This window comes from Schistocerca gregaria, chromosome 5, assembly GCF_023897955.1.
Source record: "Schistocerca gregaria isolate iqSchGreg1 chromosome 5, iqSchGreg1.2, whole genome shotgun sequence".
Lineage (NCBI taxonomy): Eukaryota > Metazoa > Arthropoda > Insecta > Orthoptera > Acrididae > Schistocerca > Schistocerca gregaria.
In genome coordinates, this window is record NC_064924.1 from 576,170,399 (window position 1) to 576,197,889 (window position 27,491).

The window sequence follows — 27,491 nt, forward strand, 5'->3', positions numbered from 1 at the left end:
TGTCTAGTGTTTGACTAGCCCTGTGAGTGATAGAAGTGGATCCATTGAGTTCCATGATCCACAGAAGGTACATACATGAGAAAATGGGGGAGGGGGTGGGGGTTGGGACTGAGGAAACCAGCAGGGTGAGAAGAAAAACACATCTGTTGCCAAGGTAAGGAAACAAAATTAAGAACAAGAGAAAATGATCTAAGAAACAGTTTCAACAACAGTTTGACAAATAATAACTGCCACTGCAGTCAATCTAAAATCATGCAGACCTTGTGGTTTTGAAAATCAATAGGTTACTGTTCGCTTGCTGCTACTAGTTTTTGCCTGTCCATTGTTCAGTTAAATGCTCTTTTGTATGCTTAGAACCCAAGGAGCTAAAATGTACTTTAAGTGGATATAATTGAGAATGTGTGTACCAGCTGCTGCAGAGGCTTTTGTATCATAATTAGTTTATCACCACATCTAATCACAGTTGTGATGGACGTTGTTGTATCAAATTTGTATCAACCATTTCCAATGACACTCCAAGTTGATGAAATCGTATTGGTCCCAGAATACTATATTTATTACCAGTGCCAAGATTAAGTGTGGCACAAACAACCTATGTAATATTGCAATAGGATGTTTCTGTAGGTAAGTGATGAGCAAAAGCCCAGTAGACCTATCTTTTGTGATGTGAGTATAGGCCTAGTCACAGAATGCAAGCATTTTACATTCACAATAGCTGTTACTCAACATACTGACGAGGTCAATACGAAGATTAATATCACCTGAAGGCTACTTCTGTATCACACTCCATGACACCAAATGTTGGGAAATGATAGACGAGGCAGTGTGTCAACTAAGTGTCGTGGACAGTAGATGTTTCTAGATGAGTTTGTTTCAGTCTGACATAAAAGATGTGACATTTAGACAAAAAAAGATACTATTCCAAGTGTGAAAATTTATCATAGGAAATAAAACCCAAAGGTTTTCACTCAAGCATAAAAAAATTAGTGACACACATCACTGAATCCCCTGACATACGTTAGTCACTCATACAGAAGACTGTTGGAACAAATAATTTTGAACATTTAACTGCTTCTTTTAAAATAGTAATAGTAATAATAATAATAATAATAATAACAATAATAATATTGCATCGTCAGTCACTCAGCATATGTTTGTGAATAGAATAAGAACATCTTAATGTCACCGGTCACAGAATGGCTGTATTTTGGTTTTAGGTCATTATTAATCCAGTAAAAGAAACTCCAATTGTAAATGATACAAATAAGGTCTTTCTGCAAATGGGCTTGCTCTAAACTTTGAAAAAACACAGTACATCCAATTTTCTTCTGCAAAAAGTACAGTTCCTTCAATCAGTCAGTAGGCAGAGTACAGCATACTAAGTTTTTGGGTGTACATATAAATGAGAATCTTAATTGGAAAATTCATATTTTGCTTCTTCTAAAGTGACTAGGTTCAGCAACTTTTGCAATCACAATAATTGCCAATTTTGAGGATATAGAGATTAGTAAGCTAACATACCTTCATACTTTCACTCTCTGGTGTCATGCGGAATAATGTTTTGGGGTAACTCAACATTTAGACAAAAAGTATTCACTGCTCAAAAGAAAGTGGTTAGAATAATGTGTGGGCTTCATAGTTGCACATCTTCTAGGCATCTTTTTAAAAAATTGGGAATTATTACAACAGCCTCACAGTACATTTACTCACTAATGAAATTTGTTAACAACATGGACCAGTTTAATGATTATAATAAAAAAAAAGACTTACACTACCCTCTACTCAACCTATCTTTGGCACAGAAAGGGGTAAAATATGCTGCTATAAAAATTTTCAACAAATTACCAGATGAAATAAAATGTCTGACAGACAGCAGTAATAGCTTCAATAATAAATTGAAATCATTTCTCCTTGACAACTCCTCTACCATAGATGAATTCTTGAATTGGAATAAATAAATCTACAAATATAGTATACAAATTTTATGTCATTTAAGGGCATGGGGTAAATAATAGAAATATTAATCTTTAACTATATGCATTGCTTGTGCACTTGTCACGTTCCACATCATAACAACTACCATACTGTGCGGTTGATCAATGGAACATGCAACCAACTAACTAACTAGATTGTAATCAGAATCCTTATTTGTTACTATATTTTCCATGTCAAGGTTTTTGGTTAACCTTTGCTCAATATTATTTTCCAGTATATTTAAGCACATCATCCTTATCTGCAAAAACAATCCACTTCAATATTCAATATGTGTCTGTTCTGCCTTTTGTAGATTTAATCTGGCATGAAATAATACAGGGTGCCCGTTATTAAAGTTCTAGTTTGAAAATGCTGTATAAAGAGAATCACAGCTCAGAATGACATCAAATTTGAACAAAATATTATTGCCGCTGGAGGGAAACATCGTGGAAAAAAACAAAATTCAACAAACATTTTACCATTAGTAAAGTACCTGATGGAGTGTGAGAGGTAAAAATTGTAGGGGAATCCAGGGCTTGACTATGGTGAAAAGGTTAAAATAGGTGTAGATTGCAGTAGTTATGCAGAGTTGAAGTGGCTTGCACAGAATGGACTAATGTTGAGAGCTGCTTTAAACTAGTGTTAGGACTGAAGACCACAACAACAACAACAACAACAACAACATTAATAGTGATAACTAAAAATATTTAAAAACCTTCTGCATGAGAGCCCACTTGAGGTCCAGTTGGGCAAATCTTTGTGTGTTGCTGTTTTTCAAAGCTAACAGTGCTGGGCAAACCTTCTGCACATTTTCCATGAGAAACTCTTTCATGCCAAAACCCAAATATTCAGCAGTTGGTCTCAAAATCTGTTGTGAATGAGGTAATTGTGCGGAAGAAATAAAGTGAAACAAAATGACAGTTAGAGTGGCTTTTTAGGTTTCGTTGCATGATATGTCGTTTTCAACCATTCAGATAAAAAAAACTGTGGGCCCTGCAGCATTTCAGGGCAAATAGTAAAAAAATAAAGAGCTTTTCAAAATCCACTTTGTCTTGAGAGTTACTGGCTGTAATGCTACAACAAATACTGCAGGCGCACGCTCATGCACTACACTCCCCCTTCGCCCCCTCCACACACACACAAAACATCCAATACAATAGTTGAGAAAAAGCTAGGACTAAGGAAACTGGCCTGAAGCTTGAGAATCTGTATCTCCATTTTTATATGCTGGAATTACCGTACACAGTTCATGTTCATCAGTAAAATTTCCCTTAGATGTAGAGGTTGTCCCAGGAGAAATTGTCAGTACTCTGGGATAAGACAGGAATGATTCTTCGAAGCAAGAAAAGTTTAGTAAACATGGGCTCTAAAATGCATACCTTAAGAGCTGTGAGCACTTTTTCAGTGAAAGAGGTGTTTCACAATAACAAAGATGAACAAGTGCTCATAACCCTTTAGGTATACACTTTGGAGCCTATGTTTACTGGACTTTGTTGTTGTTTTGGCACATGCTGCCAGTGCTCAAAATACGGAGACTAAAGAGCTTGCAGTAGAAGAGCTGTGTTTCACATTATCAAAGACAAAGTAGTGCTCAAGGCTAACTTGAAAATCTAGGAAAAATTAACGGAGCACAATATGGTTTTAGGGAAAAGTATCAATTGTTAATGCCATAGAGTATGTAGTCAAATACCTCCTTCAAGTGTTTAAAGAGAGAGACTCTGCTCAAGTCCTTTTTATTTTTGTGATTGAAGCAAGTCCTTGGACTGTGTGGACCCTACAACACTTCAGAAAAAAATGAGAGATGACAGCTTTAAACTATTAAAACATACCTGCAAAACTTTGAGCAAGTTTTCTGTGTTTGCAAAGAAATACCTTGTACTATATGCCGACAGAACTTTCCTTTGCAGTAGTACTGACATAGGTAGCCTTAAAACATGTGTTAAAAAGACAATTGCTTTAGCATCTTATCGGTTTAAAGCAGATAGGTTTGTGCTGAATGAAAATAAAACCCTGCAGGCAGTTTTTACTCTAAAACATAAGGCATTGTCAGATGGTCCAAATTCTGTTAAGTTTTAGGAGACATGTTTAGATGGTAATTATCTTGGGGCCAACAGATAAAATATGTTGTTGGTATGTTATCTAGAGTAATGTAAGTGTTGAGATGATTTACTGCTATTTTTGATGTTTCCAAAGCATAATATCTTACAGTATTATTTTGTGGGAAAACTCCAGTTGTGTGCGTCACATGTTAGTACTCTAGAAGAAAGCTATTAGGACAATTATTGGTTCACATTATATAATATGTTTTAATTTATACAAAGAATAAGTTACCAGAAACAGTAAACAGAGAAAATGTACATTGTTGCAGTACAAAAGCAGTAGATGCATTTATATTCCATACCTCACACTGTCGTTGTCATTTAAGTGTTATGAACTCATGAAATTTAAATTATTTAATAAGCTTTTACAAACTGTAAGGGATCTACCTGAACAAGCATTCAGACAGACAGTCCATACTAGTTATTTGCTCACCCACTCTACAATATAAAAGAATCTATTAACTGTAATATAAAATTATGATGTTAATAGCTAATTGAAGTATCAGATGTAATGTACTGGGTATGTGATGTTCTCTATTGTTGCAATGGCATCGTGACAATGTTATGATGTGTTGTTGTTGTTGTTTTATGCAGAATAGAAAGAAATAATATCGGAGACCGAAGACAGAGCAGGATACAAGGAATCTGAGAGGCTTGATACTTCCATGTGACCTGTGGAGCAACTGTGAAACATGCTTGTATTTCACAGATATATCAAGCTGATTGCAGGGTGAATACTTTCCTTCCCCCTCTTTCATGCAGCTGAATTAATACAATAACAGAAAGAACTGAAGTGGAAACAATAGAGTGAATAAAGATAACTACTTACCATACAGCGGAGGCTTTGAGGAGTTGATGGGTACATAAACGAGATTATAGTCAAACTATTGAATCTGAATCCTTAAGAGGACACACACACACACACACACACACACACACACACACACACACACACACACACACACACACACACAAACGAACAAAATCCACTCAAATGACCACTGTCTCTTGCAGCTAAGGCCAGACCAGGGAGAACATTACACTCACTGTATTACAGAACGTCAACAATAAAGTACGTATGAACACAGTGGAAAATTCTTTATAGGCCACATACCTCTAAATCATGTTCAGTGCCACTCATTTGAATAGTTTTCAGCACATGGTTGTGGGCATGCCAATGAAATGTGTTGAGTTAGACCCTGCTGAATGAATGGCCTCATATAGCGACAAAGGCTACAATTTCAGGTTCATGTTAGGTACACTTTGATTAAAATTACTTTGGATTGGTGTTCCAATGAGTCAGTTGATAGAGGCTAGTTGTTGGCCAATCTTAGTTCTTCTTTGAGTGCAGCATGCTCGCTGTGTTGCTTGTTTTCTATTCAGTTTTATAAGGATACACTGAGTCTCTCAAATCTGTAAAAGTCTGAAAAACCTGTGTTCCTAGTTGGTATGCAGTGGTTCTGTCTCTGGTTTATTATTATTTCAGTGAAACACAGCTTATATTGTTCTATAGATAGGCAGCTAGATTGCCAGAAAGAAATATGAATTTAAAAGAAAGATCTGGAGGCAAACTCTGCAAGAATAAGTGTTGTTGCATTTAGAAACCTATATAGTCACACTGATAGTACCACCTGTCATCAAAAATGGAAGAACTGGTGCTACACTGATACAAATCCAGAATAGAGAAACACTGAAAAAGAACAGAAAACACACTACACTACACTGCTAAATGTATCCTACTTCAGTAATTTAAGGCTCATTGATTAATGGAAAGATGCTTTTACTTTGCCTTAATTATCCTTAAAGGGTAACATATAAATGATATAGTATATCTCACCTAGGATAAAATACTGATTCTCTGATTGCAGCTCTTCTTAATAAGAAAATTGGTCATTTAGAACAAGATACTGGTTAAGTGGGTCATAAGCAGAAGACAAATCCTCATCCACTGTATTGGATAAGATCCAAAGTGGGATATAGTTGTTTGTAGGCTTTCAACGAGGTCACTTAGAGTATTATTATTGCAACATCTGACGTACTCAACATGGTATTTCAGCCCCCAATGACAATAAGCACAGAGGTGTTACTTTATATTCAGGGATGCATTAAATTTCTCAGAAACTACCATTTCTGAATATCAATTTTTCCAGTTACTGCTACCCCCCTCATCAGCCCAACTATACAGATTTGTGATACAGTGAAACCCCTATTTTACACTTTTGTGTGATCCAGACTTACAAAAATGCAGAATTGAGGAAAATGTAGCAAAATCACATTTTTGGCATACATGATTAAAAATCGCAATCGTCTCCAATACTTTGTGGTAAATCTGTCTAAGTGAAGGAAATTAAATGTAAAATACAATGTTTATGCAATAATCGTGATAATTAATTTCATGAGTTCTTTAAAATATCTTAGATGTGGAACAACAAGTAAAAACTCGTCAAAAAATTGAAATTGGTATCTGGGTACAAGATAATCAAAGCTATTTTCTAACATGCTAAGACCACAAATTATATGATCAAAAGATGTGTTTGTGAGAGATCACTATTTGTACTCGCCCAAATAAAAAAATTTAAGCATTTTGAATTAAATCAGAAACATCTCAGCAGCTAAGCGGTTAAACCATAAGTATCTGCTTAGTGATGAACTTTGTCACCATTGCTGAAACTATTTAATGCTTTTCTTATGAGCCATATCTCATATGTTCACCACAGTTAAAGTGTTATTTTTATGCTTGATGAGAGAAACAGAGATGTGAAAAAAATGAGTTTACTTCCCCAGTTGACATTACAAGTTTATTAGCAGTTGGCTCAGTGAATTTCTGTTTACTATGTAAAACGTGAGAGATCTGAGGTGCTAGAGTTTCGTTTAATGCTGTCTGTCATTGCTGCCAATCTTTGCAGTGTACAGTGTGTGATTTAAAGTATATACAGTTTGGGTGGTTTTGTTGCAACTGTATCATGTCAGATTTGTACACAAAAGTCTTTAAAATGTGCTTTTGCAGAACCCTTGCTTTACTTCCTTGTGACATCTCTGTCGTACCACATCATCTACATCTACATGACTACTCTGCAATTCACATTTAAGTGCTTGGCAGAGGGTTCATCGAACCACAATCATACTATCTCTCTACTATTCCACTCCCGAACAGCGAGCGGGAAAAACGAACACCTAAACCTTTCTGTTCGAGCTCTGATTTCTCTTATTTTATTTTGATGATCATTCCTACCTATGTAGGTTGGGCTCAACAAAATATTTTCGCATTCGGAAGAGAAAGTTGGTGACTGAAATTTCGTAAAAAGGTCTCGCCGCGACGAAAAACGTCTATGCTTTAATGACTTCCATCCCAACTCGTGTATCATATCTGCCACACTCTCTCCCCTATAACGCGATAATACAAAACGAGCTGCCCTTTTTTGCACCCTTTCGATGTCCTCCGTCAATCCCACCTGGTAAGGATCCCACACCGCGCACTATATTCTAACAGAGGACGAACGAGTGTAGTGTAAGCTGTCTCTTTAGTGGACTTGTTGCATCTTCTAAGTGTCCTGCCAATGAAACGCAACCTTTGGCTCGCCTTCCCGACAATATTATCTATGTGGTCCTTCCAACTGAAGTTGTTCGTAATTTTAACACCCAGGTACTTAGTTGAATTGACAGCCTTGAGAATTGTACTATTTATCGAGTAATCGAATTCCAACGGATTTCTTTTGGAACTCATGTGGATCATCTCACACTTTTCGTTATTTAGCGTCAACTGCCACCTGACACACCATACAGCAATCTTTTCTAAATCGCTTTGCAACTGATACTGGTCTTCGGATGACCTTACTAGACGGTAAATTACAGCATCATCTGCGAACAGTCTAAGAGAACTGCTCAGATTGTCACCCAGGTCATTTATATAGATCAGGAACAGTAGAGGTCCCAGGACGCTTCCCTGGGGAACACCTGATATCTCTTCAGTTTCACTTGATGATTTGCCGTCTATTACTACGAACTGCGACCTTCCTGATAGGAAATCACGAATCCAGTCGCACAACTGAGACGATACCACATAGCTCCGCAGCTTGATTAGAAGTCGCTTATGAGGAACAGTGTCAAAAGCTTTCCGGAAATCTAGAAATACGGAATCAACTTGAGATCCCCTGTTGATAGCGGCCATTACTTCGTGCGAATAAAGAGCTAGCTGCGTTGCACAAGAGTGATGTTTTCTGAAGCCATGCTGATTACGTGTCAATAGATCGTTCCCTTCGAGGTGATTCATAATGTTTGAACACAGTATATGCTCCAAAACCCTACTGCAAACCGACGTCAATGATATAGGTCTGTAGTTAAATGGATTACTCCTACTACCCTTCTTGAACATTGGTGCGACCTGCGCATATTTCCAATCTGTAGGTATAGATCTATCGGTGAGCGAGCCGTTGTATATGAGTGCTAAGTAGGGAGCTATAGTATCAGCGTAATCTGAAAGGAACCTAATCGGTATACAATCTGGACCTGAAGACTTACCCGTATCAAGCGATTTGAGTTGCTTCGCAACCCCTAAGGTATCTACTTCTAAGAAACTCATGCTAGCAGATGTTCGTGTTTCAAATTCTGGAATATTCCATTCGTCTTCCCTGGTGAAGGAATTTCGGAAAACTGCGTTCAATAACTCCGCTTTAGCGGAACAGTCGTCGATAACAGTACCATCGGCACTGCGCAGCGAAGGTATTGACTGCGTCTTGCTGCTTGTGTACTTTACATATGACCAGAATTTCTTCAGATTTTCTACCAAATTTCGAGACAATGTTTCGTTGTGGAACCTATTAAAGGCATCTCGCATCAAAGTACGTGCCAAATTTCGCGCGTCTGTAAATTTTAGCCCATCTTTGGGATTTCGCGTTCTTCTGAACATCGCATGCTTTTTCCGTTGCCTCTGCAACAGCGTTCGGACCTTTTTTGTGTACCACGGGGGATCCGTTCCATCTCTTACCAATTTATGAGGTATGAATATCTCAATTGCTGTTGCTACTATATCTTTGAATTTGAGCCACATCTCGTCTACATTCGCATAATCAGTTCGGAAGGAATGGAAATTGTCTTTTAGGAAGGCTTCTAGTGGCACTTTATCCGCTTTTTTAAATAAAATTATTTTGCGTTTGTTTCTGATGGATTTGGAAGATATGGTATTGAGCCTCGCTACAATGACCTTGTGATCACTAATCCCTGTATCAGTCATGATGCTCTCTATCAGCTCTGGATTGTTTGTGGCTAAGAGGACAAGTGTGTTTTCGCAACCATTTACAATTCGCGTGGGTTCGTGGACTAACTGCTCGAAATAATTTTCGGAGAAAGCATTTAGGACAATCTCGGAAGACGTTTTCTGCCTACCACCGGTTTTGAACAAGTATTTTTGCCAACATACCAAGGGTAGGTTGAAGTCCCCACCAACTATAACCATATGAGTGGGGTATTTATTTGTTACGAGACTCAAACTTTCTCTGAAATGTTCCGCAACTGTATCATAGGAGTCTTGGGGTCGGTAGAAGGAGCCAATTATTAACTTAATTCGGCTGTTAAGTATAACCTCCACCCACACCAATTCGCACGGAGTATCTACTTCGACTTCACTACAAGATAAACCACTACTGACAGACACAAACACTCCACCACCAATTCTGCCTAATCTATCTTTCCTGAACACCGTCTGAGACTTCGTAAAAATTTCTGCAGAACTTATTTCAGGCTTTAGCCAGCTTTCTGTACCTATAACGATATCAGCTTCTGTGCTTTCTATTAGCGCTTGAAGCTCAGGGACTTTTCCAGCGCAACTACAACAGTTTACAACTATAATTCCGATTGTTCCTTGATCCAAGCACGTCCTGTAATTGCCAAGCACCCTTTGACATTGCAGCCCATCCCGCACTTTCCCGAGGCCTTCTAACCTAAAAAACCGCCCAGTCCACGCCACACAGCCTCCGCTACCCGTGTAGCTGCCAGCTGAGTGTAGTGAACTCCTGACCTATTCAGCAGAACCTGAAACCCCACCACCCTATGGCGCAAGTCAAGGAATCTGCAGCCAATACGGTCGCAAAACCGTCTGAGCCTCTGATTCAGACCCTCCACCCGGCTCTGCACCAAAGGTCCGCAGTCGATTCTGTCAACGATGCTGCAGATGGTGAGCTCTGCCTTCATCTCGTAAGCAAGACTGGCAGCCTTCACCAAATCAGATAGCTGCTGGAATCCAGAGAGAATTTCCTCAGATCCAAAGCGACACACGTCATTAGTGCCGACATGTGCCACCACCTGCAGCTGGCTGCACCCTGTGCTCTTCATGGCATCCGGAAGGACCCTTTCCACATCAGGAATGACTCCTCCCAGAATGCACACGGAGTGCACACTGGATTTCTTCCCCTCCTTAGCCGCGTGAAAAATATATTGTCAGCACTCATAAAATACTTTCACTCCTACCTGTACCCCCTTCATTGAAGAACCACTCCCCCTCTCCACACATCAAGTAGCTGAGCTCATTTTACATATGTTAGTGTTGTGTGATAGCTGCACAGACTATTGAGTGACTTTACGAGTCACCAGCCAATAAAAGTTCACTGGCCGGAAATGGTCAGTGTTTCCTCAATTATGATCGAGCATATTTTTTGAGACTCAGTGCTTGAATTTAAAAGTTTTGATGATTGATATTGTTGCCCAATACAGTACACTAGAATTACATCCAAGAAGATGAGACTGAGTTATATGTGGCACAAGAAAAGGTGGTGGCTGGTCCCCTTCGTAATGTATTGGCTGGGTTGGAAAACTTTGCGTTGACTGTCTTGTTTTTCTATTACCTCTGAAACCCAGCAGTAGTTGCATCATAATTGTGTGGTGAAGTTAAATGTTGGGTTACAAACAACCACCGTGGATTACATCAGCATTGCCTCTCTCTCGTCTCCCCTCTCCACAATGACCTAAAATATTTCTATAACCTCACCACCACCAGTGATGTGAATCATCTATCTTTTGTGCCACTTATAGCTCATTCAGTCACATCAAATGTCAATAATAAGAAAATTGTACAAGACCAAGTGATACATTGAGTAACAACTTAGAATTGAGGTAAACCTTACTTGGAATAAACGTAAAATTGGGGAATTTTCAGCATTGATCTAATGGGTTTTTCACTGGGGCTATGAATTTATGCTGTAGAATTGTGAAAAACATAAAACTGGAGAACTTAAAAACAAAATTCCACTCTATTATGATATCTGAAGACGATTGTTCAGTACAGGAACCTGAATAATTTACTGTGTCCGTTCCATAGCTGTGCAAATTGACAGATTAATTGAAAACATTGTGTTGGTGCTATATACATTGTCTACTTGGAAAAGGTCAACATTCGACATTAGCATATTATCTATCTATCAGTCTACACCTATATAAATTGAAGTCCCTGCTTTGGTTCTGTCTGTATGTTTGGGCTAATCTCAGGAACTATTGTAATGATTGTGATATGATTTAATAAGTATGACTGTTTATGAGATAAGTTTTCTGTATATAACTTACAAATATTTGCACACGTTGGCTGAACTATGATGAAAACTGCTGTGAAAATGATATCATTACCATCTAGCAGTGAATGGCAGAAGTCCTTGTTATTGTAATTGCTCGTGCAGTGCTCCGTAGCAGTGTTGCATGGCAGCAGGTGCTTGGTATCAATGTTATGTGGTAGAGGGTACTTTACATCTGTGTTAGATGGTGAAGGAAGGATGCTCCATAGTGATCTTGTGTGGTAGTGGATGCTTCTTACAAATTTTACTGTGGCGGAGGGTGCTCTATACTGATTTTGTGTGGTAGATGGTGCTTTGTATTATCAGTGTTGCGTACCAAAGGATGCTTTGTAGCTATGTTAGATTGCAGAGGGTGCTTGAGTGCCAGTGTTGAATGGCAAAGGGTGCTTCACACCAGTGTTGCGAGGCAGAGGCGCTTCATTTTGAAGTTGTTACAGATTTTCCATCTTATTGAAGTTACATGTCAGAGGGTGTTTAATAACGAATATAGTGAGGTAGGTTCATACAAATGTTCCATGACATAGAATGTTTTTTACCAAAATTACGCGGCTAATGTTGCTTTGTACCAATGTTGCATGTCAGAGTGTACTCCTTAGCGATGTTATGTTACAGTGGGTGCTTTGCACCAATGCTACATTGTGTAGGGTGCTTCTTACCAATTTTATGAGGCAGAGGGTGTTTTTATAATGGTGTTTCATGGCAGAAGTACTTTGAACAAGTTTTGCATGGCAGAGGGTGTTCCATACCAATGTTGCGTGACAGAGGGTGCCTTGTACCATGTTGTGAGATGGAGAGTGCACCATACTGATAGTGCGTGTTATTTAGGGTGCTTTGTACTAGTGTTGTGTGGCAAAGTGTGCTCTGTGGCTATGTGCACTAGAGGGTGCTTCATAACAATGTTTCATGGCAGAGGGTGATGTTGGATGGCAGATGGTACTTCGTGGCAACGTTAAATGTTGGAAAATGCAGGAAAAGGTCACACAGAAAATGTAGCTTGCACCAGGCTAACAATGATGTGTGGTGGCCAGAGAGTGACTGCAGCTGAGTGCTGTCATGGTCAGGTGGACCATTCCTTACTAGCACTGCACTTTGGTGGCTAGCAAGTGGCTGTAACTCACTGCAAACTGGCACTGCAGTTGGGCAGACCAATTGGCACGGTAGGTGGTAGCACCTGTCATTGCCATCAGATATCACTCCGATCGCCAGTTAAATTTGAAACACATACAGTTTGTGTCTCGTGAGAACTTTCCCGGCATGTGATGTTTAAATCGTTTCTTAAATGAAAAAATGATGATACTCAGTGGTCTGAATTTTTGTCATGACCCTATACAGTGGCCCATAATCAAAATTACTGCTATGACAGACAAGTTGTCTGACCACAGCAGGTCACTAGTATTGTTGTTTGTTGTTGTTGTCTTAAGTCCTGAGACTGGTTTGATGCAGCTCTCCATGCTACTCTATCCTGTGCAAGCTGCTTCATCTCCCAGTACCTACTGCAACCTACATCCTTCTGAATCTGCTTAGTGTACTCATCTCTCGGTCTCCCTCTACGATTTTTACCCTCCACGCTGCCCTCCAATGCTAAATTTGTGATCCCTTGATGCCTCAAAACATGTCCTACCAACCGATCCCTTCTTCTAGTCAAGTTGTGCCACAAACTTCTCTTCTCCCCAATCCTATTCAATACCTCCTTATTAGTTACGTGATCTATCCACCTTATCATCAGTATTCTTCTGTAGCACCACATTTCGAAAGCTTCTGTTCTCTTCTTGTCCAAACTAGTTATCGTCCATGTTTCACTTCCATGCATGGCTACACTCCAAACAAATACTTTCAGAAACGACTTCCTGATACATAAATCTATATTCGATGTTAACAAATTTCTCTTCTTCAGAAACGCTTTCCTTGCCATTGCCAGTCTACATTTTATATCCTCTCTACTTCGACCATCATCAGTTATTTTACTTCCTAAATAGCAAAACTCCTTTACTACTTTAAGTGTCTCATTTCCTAATCTAATTCCCTCAGCATCACCCGATTTAATTTGACTACATTCCATTATCCTCGTTTTGCTTTTGTTAATGTTCATCTTATATCCTCCTTTCAAGACACTGTCCATTCCGTTCAACTGCTCTTCCAAGTCCTTTGCTGTCTCTGACAGAATTACAATGTCATCGGCGAACCTCAAAGTTTTTACTTCGTCTCCATGAATTTTAATACCTACTCCAAATTTTTCTTTTGTTTCCTTTACTGATTGCTCAGTATACAGATTGAATAACATCGGGGAGAGGCTACAACCCTGTCTCACTCCTTTCCCAACCACTGCTTCCCTTTCATGCCCCTCGACTCTTATTACTGCCATCTGGTTTCTGTACAAATTATAAATAGCCTTTCGCTCCCTGTATTTTACCCCTGCCACCTTTAGAATTTGAAAGAGAGTATTCCAGTCAACAATGTCAAAAGCTTTCTCTAAGTCTACAAATGCTAGAAACGTAGGTTTGCCTTTCCTTAATCTTTCTTCTAAGATAAGTCGTAAGGTCAGTATTGCCTCACGTGTTCCAACATTTCGACGGAATCCAAACTGATCCTCCCTGAGGTCTGCATCTACCAGTTTTTCCATTCGTCTGTAAAGAATTCGCGTTAGTATTTTGCAGCCGTGGCTTATTAAACTGATAGTTCGGTAATTTTCACATCTGTCAGCACCTGCTTTGTTTGGGATTGGAATTATTATATTCTTCTTGAAGTCTGAGGGTATTTCGCCTGTCTCATACATCTTGCTCACCAGCTGGTAGAGTTTTGTCATGACTGGCTCTCCCAAGGCCGTCAGTAGTTCTAATGGAATGTTGTCTACTCCGGGGGCCTTGTTTCGACTCAGGTCTTTCAGTGCTCTGTCAAACTCTTCACGCAGTATCGTATCTCCCATTTCGTCTTCATCTACATCTTCTTCTATTTCCATAATATTGTCCTCAAGTACATCGCCCTTGTATAAACTTTCTATATACTCCTTCCACCTTTCTGCCTTCCCTTCTTTGCTTAGAACTGGGCTGCCATCTGAGCTCTTGATATTCATACACGTGGTTCTCTTATCTCCAAAGGTCTCTTTAATTTTTCTGTAGGCAGTATCTATCTTACCCCTAGTGAGATAAGCTTCTACATCCTTACATTTGTCCTCTAGCCATCCCTGTTTAGCCATTTTGCACTTCTTATCGATCTCATTTTTGAGACGTTTGTATTCCTTTTTGCCTGCTTCATTTACTCCATTTTTATATTTTCTCCTTTCATCAATTAAATTCAATATTTCTTCTGTTACCCAAGGATTTCTAGCAGCCCTCGTCTTTGTACCTACTTTATCCTCTGCTGCCTTCACTACTACATCCCTCAGAGCTACCCATTCTTCTTCTACTGTATTTCTTTCCCCTATTCCTGTCAATTGTTCCCTTATGCTCTCTTTGAAACTCTGTACAACCTCTGGTTCTTTCAGTTTATCCAGGTCCCATCTCCTTAATTTCCCACATTTTTGCAGTTTCTTCAGTTTTAATCTACAGGTCATAACCAATAGATTGTGGTCAGAGTCCACATCTGCCCCTGGAAATGTCTTACAACTTAAAACCTGGTTCCTAAATCTCTGTCTTACCATTATATAATCTATCTGATACCTTTTAGTATCTCCAGGGTTCTTCCACGTATACAACCTTCTTTCATGATTCTTAAACCAAGTGTTAGCTATCATTAAGTTATGCTCTGTGCAAAATTCTACTAGGCGGCTTCCTCTTTCATTTCTTATCCCCAATCCATATTCACCTACTATGTTTCCTTCTCTCCCTTTTCCTACACTCGAATTCCAGTCACCCATTACTATTAAATTTTCGTCTCCCTTCACTATCTGAATAATTTCTTTTATTTCATCGTACATTTCTTCAATTTCTTCATCATCTGCAGAGCTAGTTGGCATATAAACTTGTACTACTGTAGTAGGTGTGGGCTTCGTACCTATCTTGGCCACAATAATGCATTCACTATGCTGTTTGTAGTAGCTTACCCGCATTCCTATTTTCCTATTCATTATTAAACCTACTCCTGCATTACCACTATTTGATTTTGTGTTTATAACCCTGTAGTCACCTGACCAGAAGTCTTGTTCCTCCTGCCACCGAACTTCACTAATTCCCACTATATCTAACTTTAACCTATCCATTTCCCTTTTTAAATTTTCTAACCTACCTGCCCGATTAAGGGATCTGACATTCCACGCTCCGATCCGTAGAACGCCAGTTTTCTTTCTCCTGATAACGACATCCTCCTGAGTAGTCCCCGCCCGGAGATCCGAATGGGGGACTATTTTACCTCCGGAATATTTTACCCAAGAGGATGCCATCATCATTTAATCATACAGTAAAGCTGCATGTCCTCGGGAAAAATTACGGCTGTAGTTTCCCCTTGCTTTCAGCCGTTCGCAGTACCAGCACAGCAAGGCCGTTTTGGTTAATGTTGCAAGGCCAGATCAGTCAATCATCCAGACTGTTGCCCCTGCAACTACTGAAAAGGCTGCTGCCCCTCTTCAGGAACCACACGTTTGTCTGGCCTCTCAACAGATACCCCTCCGTTGTGGTTGCACCTACGGTACGGCCATCTGTATCGCTGAGGCACACAAGCCTCCCCACCAACGGCAAGGTCCATGGTTCATGGGGGGTCACTAGTATTAAATAAATAAATTTACGGCCCAGAGTGGAAAATCTTTTCATTGAAAGATGCGGAATTTGATGTAAACATGTAGGACAGGGAATTACAGATAACTCATAAGCAAAAGGGTGTCAACATTATTATTATTATTATTATTAGTAGTAGTAGTAGTAGTAGTAGTAGTATTCTTTCTTTTCTCAGACGTTATGTCTGGTCAAAAATGGAAAGTGATGCGGACCTTGATCAAGTGTGACTTCCTTTTAACTGTAGGGTATATGTCACATTGCATTTAGGAACTTTCAGGTAATTGAACATGTATCAATAATTACAGATTTCTGTAGTTGTATATATAAGTTTGGATGTAGCTGTATTGTGTTGATGTACTGGTGGATATTGTGTGGTATGTCTCCTGTAGTTGATAGTATAATTGATATAATGTCAACTTTATCCTGATGCCACATGTCCTTGACTTCCTCAGCCAGTTGGATGTATTTTTCAAATTTTTCTCCTGTTTTCTTCTGTATATTTGTTGTATTGGATATGGATATTTCAATTAGTTGTGTTAATTTCTTCTTTTTATTGGTGAGTATGATGTCAGGTTTGTTATGTGTTGTTGTTTTATCTGTTATAATGGTTCTGTTCCAGTATAATTTGTATTCATCATTCTCCAGTACATTTTATGTGGGGGCGTGTTGTTTTATAAGTTTATGTTGTAAGGCAAGCTGTTGATGTATAATTTTTGCTACATTGTCATGTGTTCTGGGGTATTCTGTATTTGCTAGTATTGCACATCCGCTTGTGATGTGATCTACTGTTTCTATTTGTTGTTTGTAAAGTCTGCATTTATCTGTTGTGGTATTGGGATCTTTAATTATTATTATCATTCAGTGGGATTTTATAGCATTACTGCAAAAAATGGGACAGAATAATATGAATATTTCCACAACAACCTGCCATTGCTGGAGCTTGTTTCCTTATTTATATGTAGCACCCAATATTATCTTTTATTTTCACATTTTTGCTATAAACACTTCATCATTTCTGCAATTGTATGTTGAAATTTCATGATAAACAAACTAGCCATACTTCTTTTAAACCAGATGACTCCAAAACATGAGTTATAGCATTACTAGTTACAAAAAATGTTGGCTACAAATTAGCAGAAACATTTAGTATTGTTTGATTCATTCACTTACACACTTTCGACTATCGCTCAAGTACAATGTTTTCTGCAAAATGTTTTTTTATAAAATCACATTCTAAATACAATTGAAAGACTCAAAAGTATAAATATTCAGGATGATTAGGTAATAACAACCCAAGTCTGCCTTCAGCTGTTGGAGACTGTGGTCATTGTGTGTGTGTGTGTGTGTGTGTGTGTGTGTGTGTGTGTGTGTGTGTGGTCTATTTTTGAGGAAAGCCTTGTTGGCCAAAAGCTCACTTTTCAACAGTCTTTTTGTTGTGCGAACCTGCAACTCAGCATCTCCGCTATGTGGTAAGTGGCAACTATCCTTTTCCTAATATTATTACATTCCATCATGGATTTTCCAGGATGAGTAGGTCTTTTTTATGCTAAAGGTAGCCGTATAACTTAGTCTTTTACAGTTCTGTCCACTGCTGGCACTGGAGTAACTCACTCCATCTATGAGGATTGGAACTTTAATATTTGCAACTATTTATTTACATCTTCCACAAAATAGATATTCATTTCAAAGCTTTTCTGTCCTTTGGTGTAGTCACCAGCATTGTGTACAGCCTGTTTCCAGTGACATGGTAGTCGTAGGATGCCCTGAGGAATGCCTGCCAGTTTTACTGATAGTTCGAGTGGAGTGGTCTGTTGCCCAACAGATCTCTTTAACAGTTCTGAAACAAGTGCCATGAAGTACTTCCTTCAGTTTAGGAACCACGTTGAAGTCACGAGGGCTTAAGTACGGGGTGTGTGATGGATGGTACAGCACATCTCAGCTCCATCGATCAAACAGTTCATTCACAGCTTGCACCAAATGTGTTTGATCATTGTCCTGCAAAATGATGGGAGGGTCCTACAGAACGTGTTGCTGATCATTTCTCTCAGCTGTTCATATTTGGAACACAGTCTGCAACCATCTTAGAGAACGAATAAGCAACACTTTCTGCAGGACACAACCTTCATTTTGCAGGACAATGTTCATGCAAGTAGGGTGCAAGTTGTGACTGTTTTTTAATCGGCACGGAATTGATGTACTACACACCACACTCCAAAGACTTAAGCTCTTGTGACTTCAACTTGAGTCTTAAATTGAGGCAAGCACTTCATAACCTTCATTTAAGAATTTTTAGAGGGATTTGTCTGAACTATCAACACAATTGGTGCTACGAATGTTGACCTGCAGCTTCCACATGACTGGCAGTGGGTTACACCCAATGCTGGTGACCATTTTTGAAGAACAGAAATACTTTGAAACAGTTATCTATTTTGTATAAATTGTAAATAAATAGTTGCCACTATTAAAGTTCCAATCGTCGTATGTAATAGTGTTTTTAATTTGAAAACATACAGCGAAGCTATACATTAGTTTTGTTTGTCAACCTAGAGTTTTTCTTATAGTAATGCCGAACTTAATGTCAAGTTTTATATGACCTGTAATGAAGTCAACAAACAAAATTGGCAGATTGGTGCACATAATAAATATGACTTCTGTTGTCACGTTTTTGTATCTAAACTATATACTTTTATTAAAAATATGTAATATACTCCAATATCTGACTTTTATATTTGTGCTTTATGTTCACAGAGGGAATAGCACGTCTTAAGGAGAAGGCAAAGAAGAGAAAGGGTCGTGGGTTTGGTAGTGATAATTCTGCAAGAGAGGATATTAAAGAATATGAAAGCATGGATGCAGATGGAGATGAAGAGCCTGGTCCACAGAGATGTAAGTATTCTGTTTATTTAAATTAAAATTGTATTATAATTTGCATCTCTTCCATGTTAAATATTGATTGTTACTTTGCTGCAATTTTTGTGTAGTTTGTTTAGTTTTTCCAGACATGAGTGAGTATTTACCTTTGTTTGGGCCTTGTAATAGTTCTATGATTTTGAAAGAATCTGTTTAACTTTCAGAGATTTCATTTTTTCTCATTGCAAGTAACTATGGTCATTATATAAAATAGAACCACATCAACTGAAAAGGAAAAAAAGTTTACACTACAAGGAGGATAGGAGAAACAATCTTATGAACTACTGGAATAAAAGCAATAGTAGCATGGCTGTTGTACACAAAAGAAAAGACATATTTGTCAGTGTATTAAAGTGCAAGAGTAAGGGTTGAGAGAATGCAGAAGCAAGTGAATGAAAGATATGCAAGTTTTGGATGGATGCAAAAGTTGCCTCCAGCGTTGGACCAGAGAAACCCAAATTTGAGAAAGAAATAAAAACCAAAAACAGATTTTTTTGTTTTTGTCAGACTTTGTCAGAATTTGCCAAAAAGCTGCTTTTTTCTGTGTCATGTAGTATTGGTAATAAAGCTTTATGTTTTGATCACTTTTATATCTGTTTTTGCACTCCTGAAGTGATGATTCTTTAGTAATGGAATATTTATGAAAGAAAAGTGTTATCGCATTTCTCCTTATTCTTTAATAATCATTACAGACTCTGAGGTCTTACCACAGTCAAGTGCTGTTTTTCAATAGCTAGTTCATATGTTTTATTTCTTTTGCAGACTTTGTTTCTTTCTCTAAAGAAAATATTTTTATTAACTTAATCTTCTAATCCCATGCTTAATATGAATGCAGTCTCAACCCTTGTGAGGCAAACTGAGGAGCTACTTGATTGAGAAGTAACGGCCCAGGTCTTGTAAACTGTCATATGAATGGGAGAGCAGTTTGCTGACCACAAGCCCCTCCATATCGGCATCCAGTGATGCCTGTGGGCTGAGGATGACACGGTGACTGGTCAGTACCGTTAGACCTCCATAGACTGTTCGGGTGGAGTTTTTTTAAATGGGTGCCGTAGAGAATGCTTTGTCAAAGCATACACATTTGTTCACCTCATAAATGTGCTTAGGTACTCAGAAGAAGCAGATTGTGTACGTCTTTCACAATTATGTTTGATACATTAGACACATGCTGTGTCCATTGAAGTAATATCTGGTCAGATTTTTAATGCTGTAAAATTTGCAAAAATTGAAATAATGAATATCTACTTCTCATGTTTACTGTATACCAGTGATTGGATGCATGACAATGCACATGTAGTTAGAAATATACATTTACCAAGCGGGAAAGCGCCAGTAGATAGGCACAATGAATAAAACACACAAACACACAAAGAGAAATATGTCTGCTTGTGTCTGTGTATGTATGGATGGATATATATGTGTGTGTGTGTGTGTGTGTGTGTGTGTGTGTGTGTGTGTGTGTGTGTGTGTGGCGCGCGCGCGCGCGCGCTCGAGTATATACCTATCCTTTTTTCCCCCTAAGGTAAGTCTTTCCGCTCCCGGGATTGGAATGACTCCTTACCCTCTCCCTTAAAACCCACATCCTTTCATCTTTCCTTTTCCTTCCCTCTTTCCTGACGAAGCAGCCGCCGGTTGCGAAAGCTCGAAATTCTGTGTGTGTGTGTGTTTGTGTGTTTTATTCATTGTGCCTATCTACCGGCGCTTTCCCGCTTGGTAAGTCTTGGAATCTTTGTTTTTAATATATTTTTCCCATGTGGAAGTTTCTTTCTATTTTATAGAAGTATACATTGTCAGACAAAGGTTTCTGGAATGGTTGCGACAAAAATTTGTGACTCATTTTCAAGATACATTCCTCACACATAGAAGAAAACACATGAACAAGGGTCTGAAAGCACTTTTATCTTCTTGTTAAACATCATTTTCTACCTTTTTTGTAGTACTTCAATAATGCAAAACATACAGGAACAGAACTCACCAGAATACATGAGGAAACAGTTCCATGAAATATTCAAAATATCCTCCAATAATATTGATACATGCATCACCGTGCTGTCATATTGAGTCCTAGTTGGGCTAACGTACACTTAAAGTACTTTGTACGGTTTCACTGCTTTCGGCAATACAAGTATGTAGGCTTAAAGTATCTACTGGTGCTTTACATGTAAGGGCTTTCAAATTCCTCTAAAAATTAAAATTTAAAACCTCTTGATTTAAGGTCTGGAGAATGTGGAAACAAGGTGAAAATAATCCTGATCAGGATCCCGTAAATTTTGGAGCCAAAAGATTTAAGATTGAAAATAATAATAATAATAATAACGGTAATAACCGTATGGCCATTGGCCTGGTGCATGTATTTCACTTGGACACCTCATGTCCCAAATCCAGTGGAACTCAGTGCACCTAGACAGTCACCCATCCAATTGCTAACCAGCCCAAATGTTGCTTACAGGTGATTTGGTGACAACGAATGTTTCCAATGTGTCAAGGATGTAATATTGTGATGTCCAGAGCAAGAACCATAGATTGATCATCAGTTCCCTTCCGTTTTGTTAAAGATGTTTCTTATTAATTGTATAAATAATTAATAAGAAACGTCTTAATAATTAATGATGTACATATTGATAGTTTATAAGCAGCATTGCGATAGTTTATAAGGAGCATCGCGATAGTTTATAAGGAGCATCGCGATAGTTAATTAGAAACAACTGTAATAATATTGAAGGAACAGATGCCCAATCTACGGAATGTAATTGATCTCTATTGTTCACTTGCTCTGGGCCTCATAATATTAATACTAAATTAATGAAGATTTGTATATGCTCCCGGATTTGTTAACAGTAGGTTCAGTCAACACACAAATATTACAAAATTAAAATGGGAATCTGTTGAGACGACAATGTTCTTTTATGAAACATGTCAGAGAAAATTTAGAGTACTGACATTTGTAGCTGATTGCAGAATGATTTTACTGCTACAAACGTATGTTTTGCATTAAGGACCACAAAGATGAGAAAAATTATGGCTTGTACGGAGGCAAAAAGATAGTTATTTTTTCCCACACTCCATTTGTGAGTGAAGCAGAAAAAAAAGTGACCAGTAGTGGTACAACATACCTTCCTGCATGCACTGTATGATGGCTTGCCGAATATGTGTGTGTTTAGAAATATTAAAAACAAGCACGTAGAGTAAAAAGAAAGTAAAAAAATGATGACACCTCTTCAAAAACTAAGTTAATTAACCTGAGGTACATAATCCCTGCTAAACTTGGACATACTATTAAACATCAGGATTAAAGTAAGACGCAAAGACTAAGGGTCAAATCATAGAAGTAAACATGTTCTGTACAGGTAGCCTACCACGAGTCACAATGATCATAATAAAACATTAAAGTACTTCAGATTTCATAATAGTAGCAATTTACCAAGCGAGGTGGCGCAGTGGTTAGACACTGGACTCGCATTCGGGAGGACGATGGTTCAATCCCTGGTCCGGCCATCCTGATTTAGGTTTTCCGTGATTTCCCTAAATCACTCCAGGCAAATGCCAGGATGGTTCCCCTGAAAGGGCACGGCCGACTTCCTTCCCCATACTTCCCTAATCTGATGAGACCGATGACCTCGCTGTCTGGTCTCCTTCCCCAAACAACCCAAAACCCAATAGTAGCAATTATAAATACATAGATATCAATAAGGAGAATACATGAACACCTGAAAGTGATCTAGCTAATTAAAAGTCCGTATTTAAAACTACTTTAAATCACAATAAATTATCATCTCAGAAGCGATACAAAACATAAAAGAAGAGCTTAAAAATGAGAGATCTACATATGCACCAAATTATTGCAAACAAAATGTGTATGAAATCAGTAAGCAAAAATTTACACAAAATATTTTATTTATTTTTCTTTATTTACACGTCAAGTTACATAGGACCAAATTGACGAGCAAATCTCCAAGGTCATGGAACATGTCAGTACATGAAATTACAACATAAAAGTAAATAACAGATAAAAATAAACGTTTATGAACCCAAAAAAAGTCAGTCCATAAGTTTAAGTAAACACAATCAACAGTACAACAAGAATCAGCTTAATTTTTCAAGGAACTCCCTTACAGAATAGGAGTAGTGACTTATGAGGAAACTTATCAGTTTCAATTTAAAAACCCATGGATTACTGCTAAGATTTTTGAATTCAAGTGGTAGCTTATTGAAAATGGATGCAGCAGTATACAGCACACCTTTCTGCACAAGACTTAAGGAAGCCCGATCCAAATGCAGGTTTGATTTCTGCCGAGTGTTAAGTGAGTGAAAGCTGCTTATTCTTGGGAATAAGCTAATATTGTTAACAAGAAAAGATAATAAGGAATATATATATTGAGTGGGCAGTGTCAAAATATGCAGACTCATGAACAGGAGTCACCAGGTGGTTCACGAACTTACACCACTTATTGCCCGAACCACCCATTTCTGAGCCAAAAATATCCTTTTAGAATGGGAAGAGTTACCCCATAATATACCACCATACGACATACGTGAATGAAAATAAGCAACGTAGACCAATTTTCATGTCAAACGATCACTCACTTCAGATACCGTTCGAATAGTAAAAATGGCAGTGTTAAGTCTTTGAACAAGATCCTGAATGTGGGCTTTCCATGACAGCTTACTATCTATCTGAACACCTAGAAATTTGAACTGTTCAATTTCCCGAATCATATGCCCATTCTGTGAAATTAAAGTGTCAGGTTTTGTTGAATTATGTGTTAGAAACTGTAAAAACTGAGTCTTACTGTGATTTAGCATTAGTGAAGTTCAGTGGCAGGAGAAACAAGACTTCTGGTCAGGTGAATACAGGGTTATAAATACAAAATCAAATAGGGGCTATGCAGGAGTAGGTTTAATAATGAATAAAAAAAAAAGTGTACGGGTAAGCTACTACAAACAGCATAGTGAACGTATTATAGTGGCCAAGATAGACACGAAGTCCATGCCTACTACAGTAGTACAAGTTTATATGCGAACTAGCTCTGCAGATGATGAAGGAATTGAAGAAATGTATGATGAGATAAAAGAAATTATTCAGGTAGTGAAGGGAGACGAAAATTTAATAGTCATGGGTGACTGGAATTTGACAGTAGGAAAAGGGAGAGAAGGAAACATAGTGGGTGAATATGGATTGGGGCTAAGAAATGAAAGAGGAAGCCGTCTGTTAGAATTTTGCACAGAGCATAACTTAATCATAGCTAAAACTTGGTTCAAGAATCATAAAAGAAGGTTGTATACATGGATGAATCCTGGAGATACTAAAAGGTATCAGATAGATTATATAATGGTAAGACAGAGATTTAGAAACTAGGTTTTAAATTGTAGGACATTTCCAAGGGTAGATGTGGAATCTGACCACAATCTATTGGTTATAAACTGTAGATTAAAACTGAAGAAATTGCAAAAAGCTGGGAATTCAAGGAAGTGGGAGCTGGATAAACTGACTAAACCAGAGGTTGTACAGAGTTTCAGGGACAGCATAAGGGAACAATTGACAAGAATGGGGGAAAGAAATACAGTAGAAGAAGAGTGGGTATCTCTGATGGATGAAGTAGTGAAGGCAGCAGAGGATCAGGTAGGTAAAAAGACGAGGGTTAGTAGAAATCCTTGGGTAACAGAAGACATATTGAACTTAATTGATGAAAGAAGTAAATGTAAAAATGCAGGCAAAAGAGAATACAAACGTCTCAAAAATGAGATCGACAGGAAGTGCAACATGGCGAAGCAGGCGTGGCTAGAGGACAAATGTAAGGATGTAGAGGCTTATCTCACTAGGGTAAGATAGATACTGCCTACAGGAAAATTAAACAGACCTTTGGAGAAAAGAGAACCACCTGTATGAATATCAAGAGCTCGGATGGAAACCCAGTTCTAAGCAAAGAAGGGAAAGCAGAAAGGTGGAAGGAGTATATAGAGGGTCTATACAAGGGTGACGTACTTGAGGACAATATTATGGAAATGGAAGAGGACGTAGATGGAGATGAAATGGGAGATAGGATACTGCGTGAAAAGTTTGACAGAGCACTGAAAGACCTGAATCGAAACAAGGCCCCGGGAGTAGACAACATTCCATTAGAACTACTGATGGCCTTGGGAGAGCCAGTTCTGACAAAACTCTACCATCTGGTGAGCAAGATGTACGAGACAGGCGAAATACCCGCAGACTTCAAGAAGAATATAATAATCCCAACCCCAAAGAAAGCAGGTTTTGACAGATGTGAAAATTGCCAAACTATCAGTTTAATAAGTCATATCTGCAAAATACTAACATGAATTCTTTACAGACAAATGGAAAAAACTGGTAGAAGAAGATCAGTTTGGATTCCGTAGAAATGTTGGAACATTTGAAGCAATACTGACCTTACGACTTATGTTAGAAGAAAGATTAAGGAAAGGCAAACCTACGTTTCTAGCAATTGTAGACTTAGAGAAAGCTTTTGACAATGTTGACTGGAATACTCTCTTTCAAATTCTAAAGGTGGCAGGGGTAAAATACAAGGGGGCGAAAGGCTATTTATAATTTGTACAGAAACCAGAGGGTAGTTATAAGAGTCGAGGGGCATGAAAGGGAAGCAGCGGTTGGGAAGGGAGTGAGATAGGGTTGTAGCCTGTCCCCGATGTTATTCAATCTGTATATTGATTAAGCAGTAAAGGAAACAAAAGAAAAATTTGGAGTAGGTGTTAAAATCTAGGGAGAAGAAATAAAAACTTTGAGGTTCGCCGATGACATTGTAATTCTGTCAGAGACAGCAAAGGACTTGGAAGAGCAGTTGAACGGAATGGACAGTGTCTTGAAAGGAGGTATAAGATGAACATCAACAAAAGCAAAACGAGGATAATGGAATGTAGTCGAATTAAGTCGGGTGATGCTGAGGGAATTAGATTAGGAAATGAGACACTTACAGTAGTAAAGGAGGTTTGCTATTTGGCGAGCAAAATAACTGATGATGATCGAAGTAGAGAGGATATAAAATGTAGGCTGGCAATGGCAAGGAAAGCGTTTCTGAAGAAGAGAAATATGTTAACATCGAGTATATATTTAAGTGTCAGAAAGTTGTTCCTGAAAGCCATGTATGGAAGTGAAACATGGATGATAAATAGTTTGGACAAGAAGAGAATAGAAGCTTTAGAAATGTGGTGTTACAGAAGAATGTTGAAGATTAGGTGGGTAGATCATGTAACTAATGAGGAGGTATTGAATAGGATTGGGGAGAAGAGGAGCTTGTGGCACAACTTGACTAGAAGATGGGATCGGTTGGTAGGACATGTCCTGAGGCATCAAGGGATCACAAATTTAGCATTGGAGGGTAGCATGGAAGGTAAAAATCGTAGAGGGAGACCAAGAGATAAATACATAAGCAGATTCAGAACGATGTAGGTTGCAGTAGGTACTGGGAGATGGAGCTTGCACAGGATAGATTAGCATGGAGAGCTGCATCAAACCAGTCTCAGGACTGAAGACCACAACAACAACAAAAAACCAAGCTAGTGTCGTCAGCAAACAGAAATATTTTAGAGTTACCCGTGTTAGGAGAGGGCATATCATTTATATAAATAATGAACAGGAGTGGCTCCAACACTGATCCTTGGGGCACCTCCCCCCCCCACACCCCCCCACCCCACCCCTACACACACACACGCTTAACTGTACCCCACTCAGACCCCACATTACAGCCATTCTCAAAATTGTGAATAATGACCTTTTGCTGTCTGCTTTTAAGGTAAGAAGTGAACCAATTGTGAGCTACTGCCTGTATTCTGTAGTGGTCAAACTTCTGGAGCAATATTTTGTGTCAATACCATCAATTGCCGTAGTTAAATCAAAATATATCCCTAGCGTTCGAAATCTTTTGTTTAATGCATTCAGTACCTTACAAAGAAAAGAGGATATAACATTTTCAGTTGTTAAACGTCTAAAGCCATACATTTGATAGAAAATCAGTTATACTTACATACACAACCTTTTCAATAACTTTTGCAAACACTGATGGCAAAGAAATGGGTCTAAAATACAGATGGCATAGGAATAGGTCTAAAATTATCACATTATCCCTTTGTCCCTTTTTAGAAAGCAGCTTTACTACTGAGTACTTTAATCGTTCAGGAAACTGACCATTCCTAAGGGAAAAATTACAAATATGGCTAAATACAGGGTTAACAAGTGTATCGTGATCACAGTACTTTAATATTCTGCTAGGCAC

The 27,491-nt window shown here is 38.4% G+C and overlaps 1 protein-coding gene across 1 annotated transcript in view; it reads left to right on the top strand.

The window, feature by feature from the left end:
• LOC126272248 (RNA-binding protein 8A) overlaps window positions 1-27,491 on the top strand; it is a 66,714-nt gene that overhangs the window by 17,875 nt on the left and 21,348 nt on the right. The window contains exon 2 of the mRNA XM_049974960.1: window positions 19,084-19,221. Coding sequence (XP_049830917.1) covers window positions 19,084-19,221 — 138 coding nt within the window. The remainder of the gene's footprint in view (window positions 1-19,083; window positions 19,222-27,491) is intronic.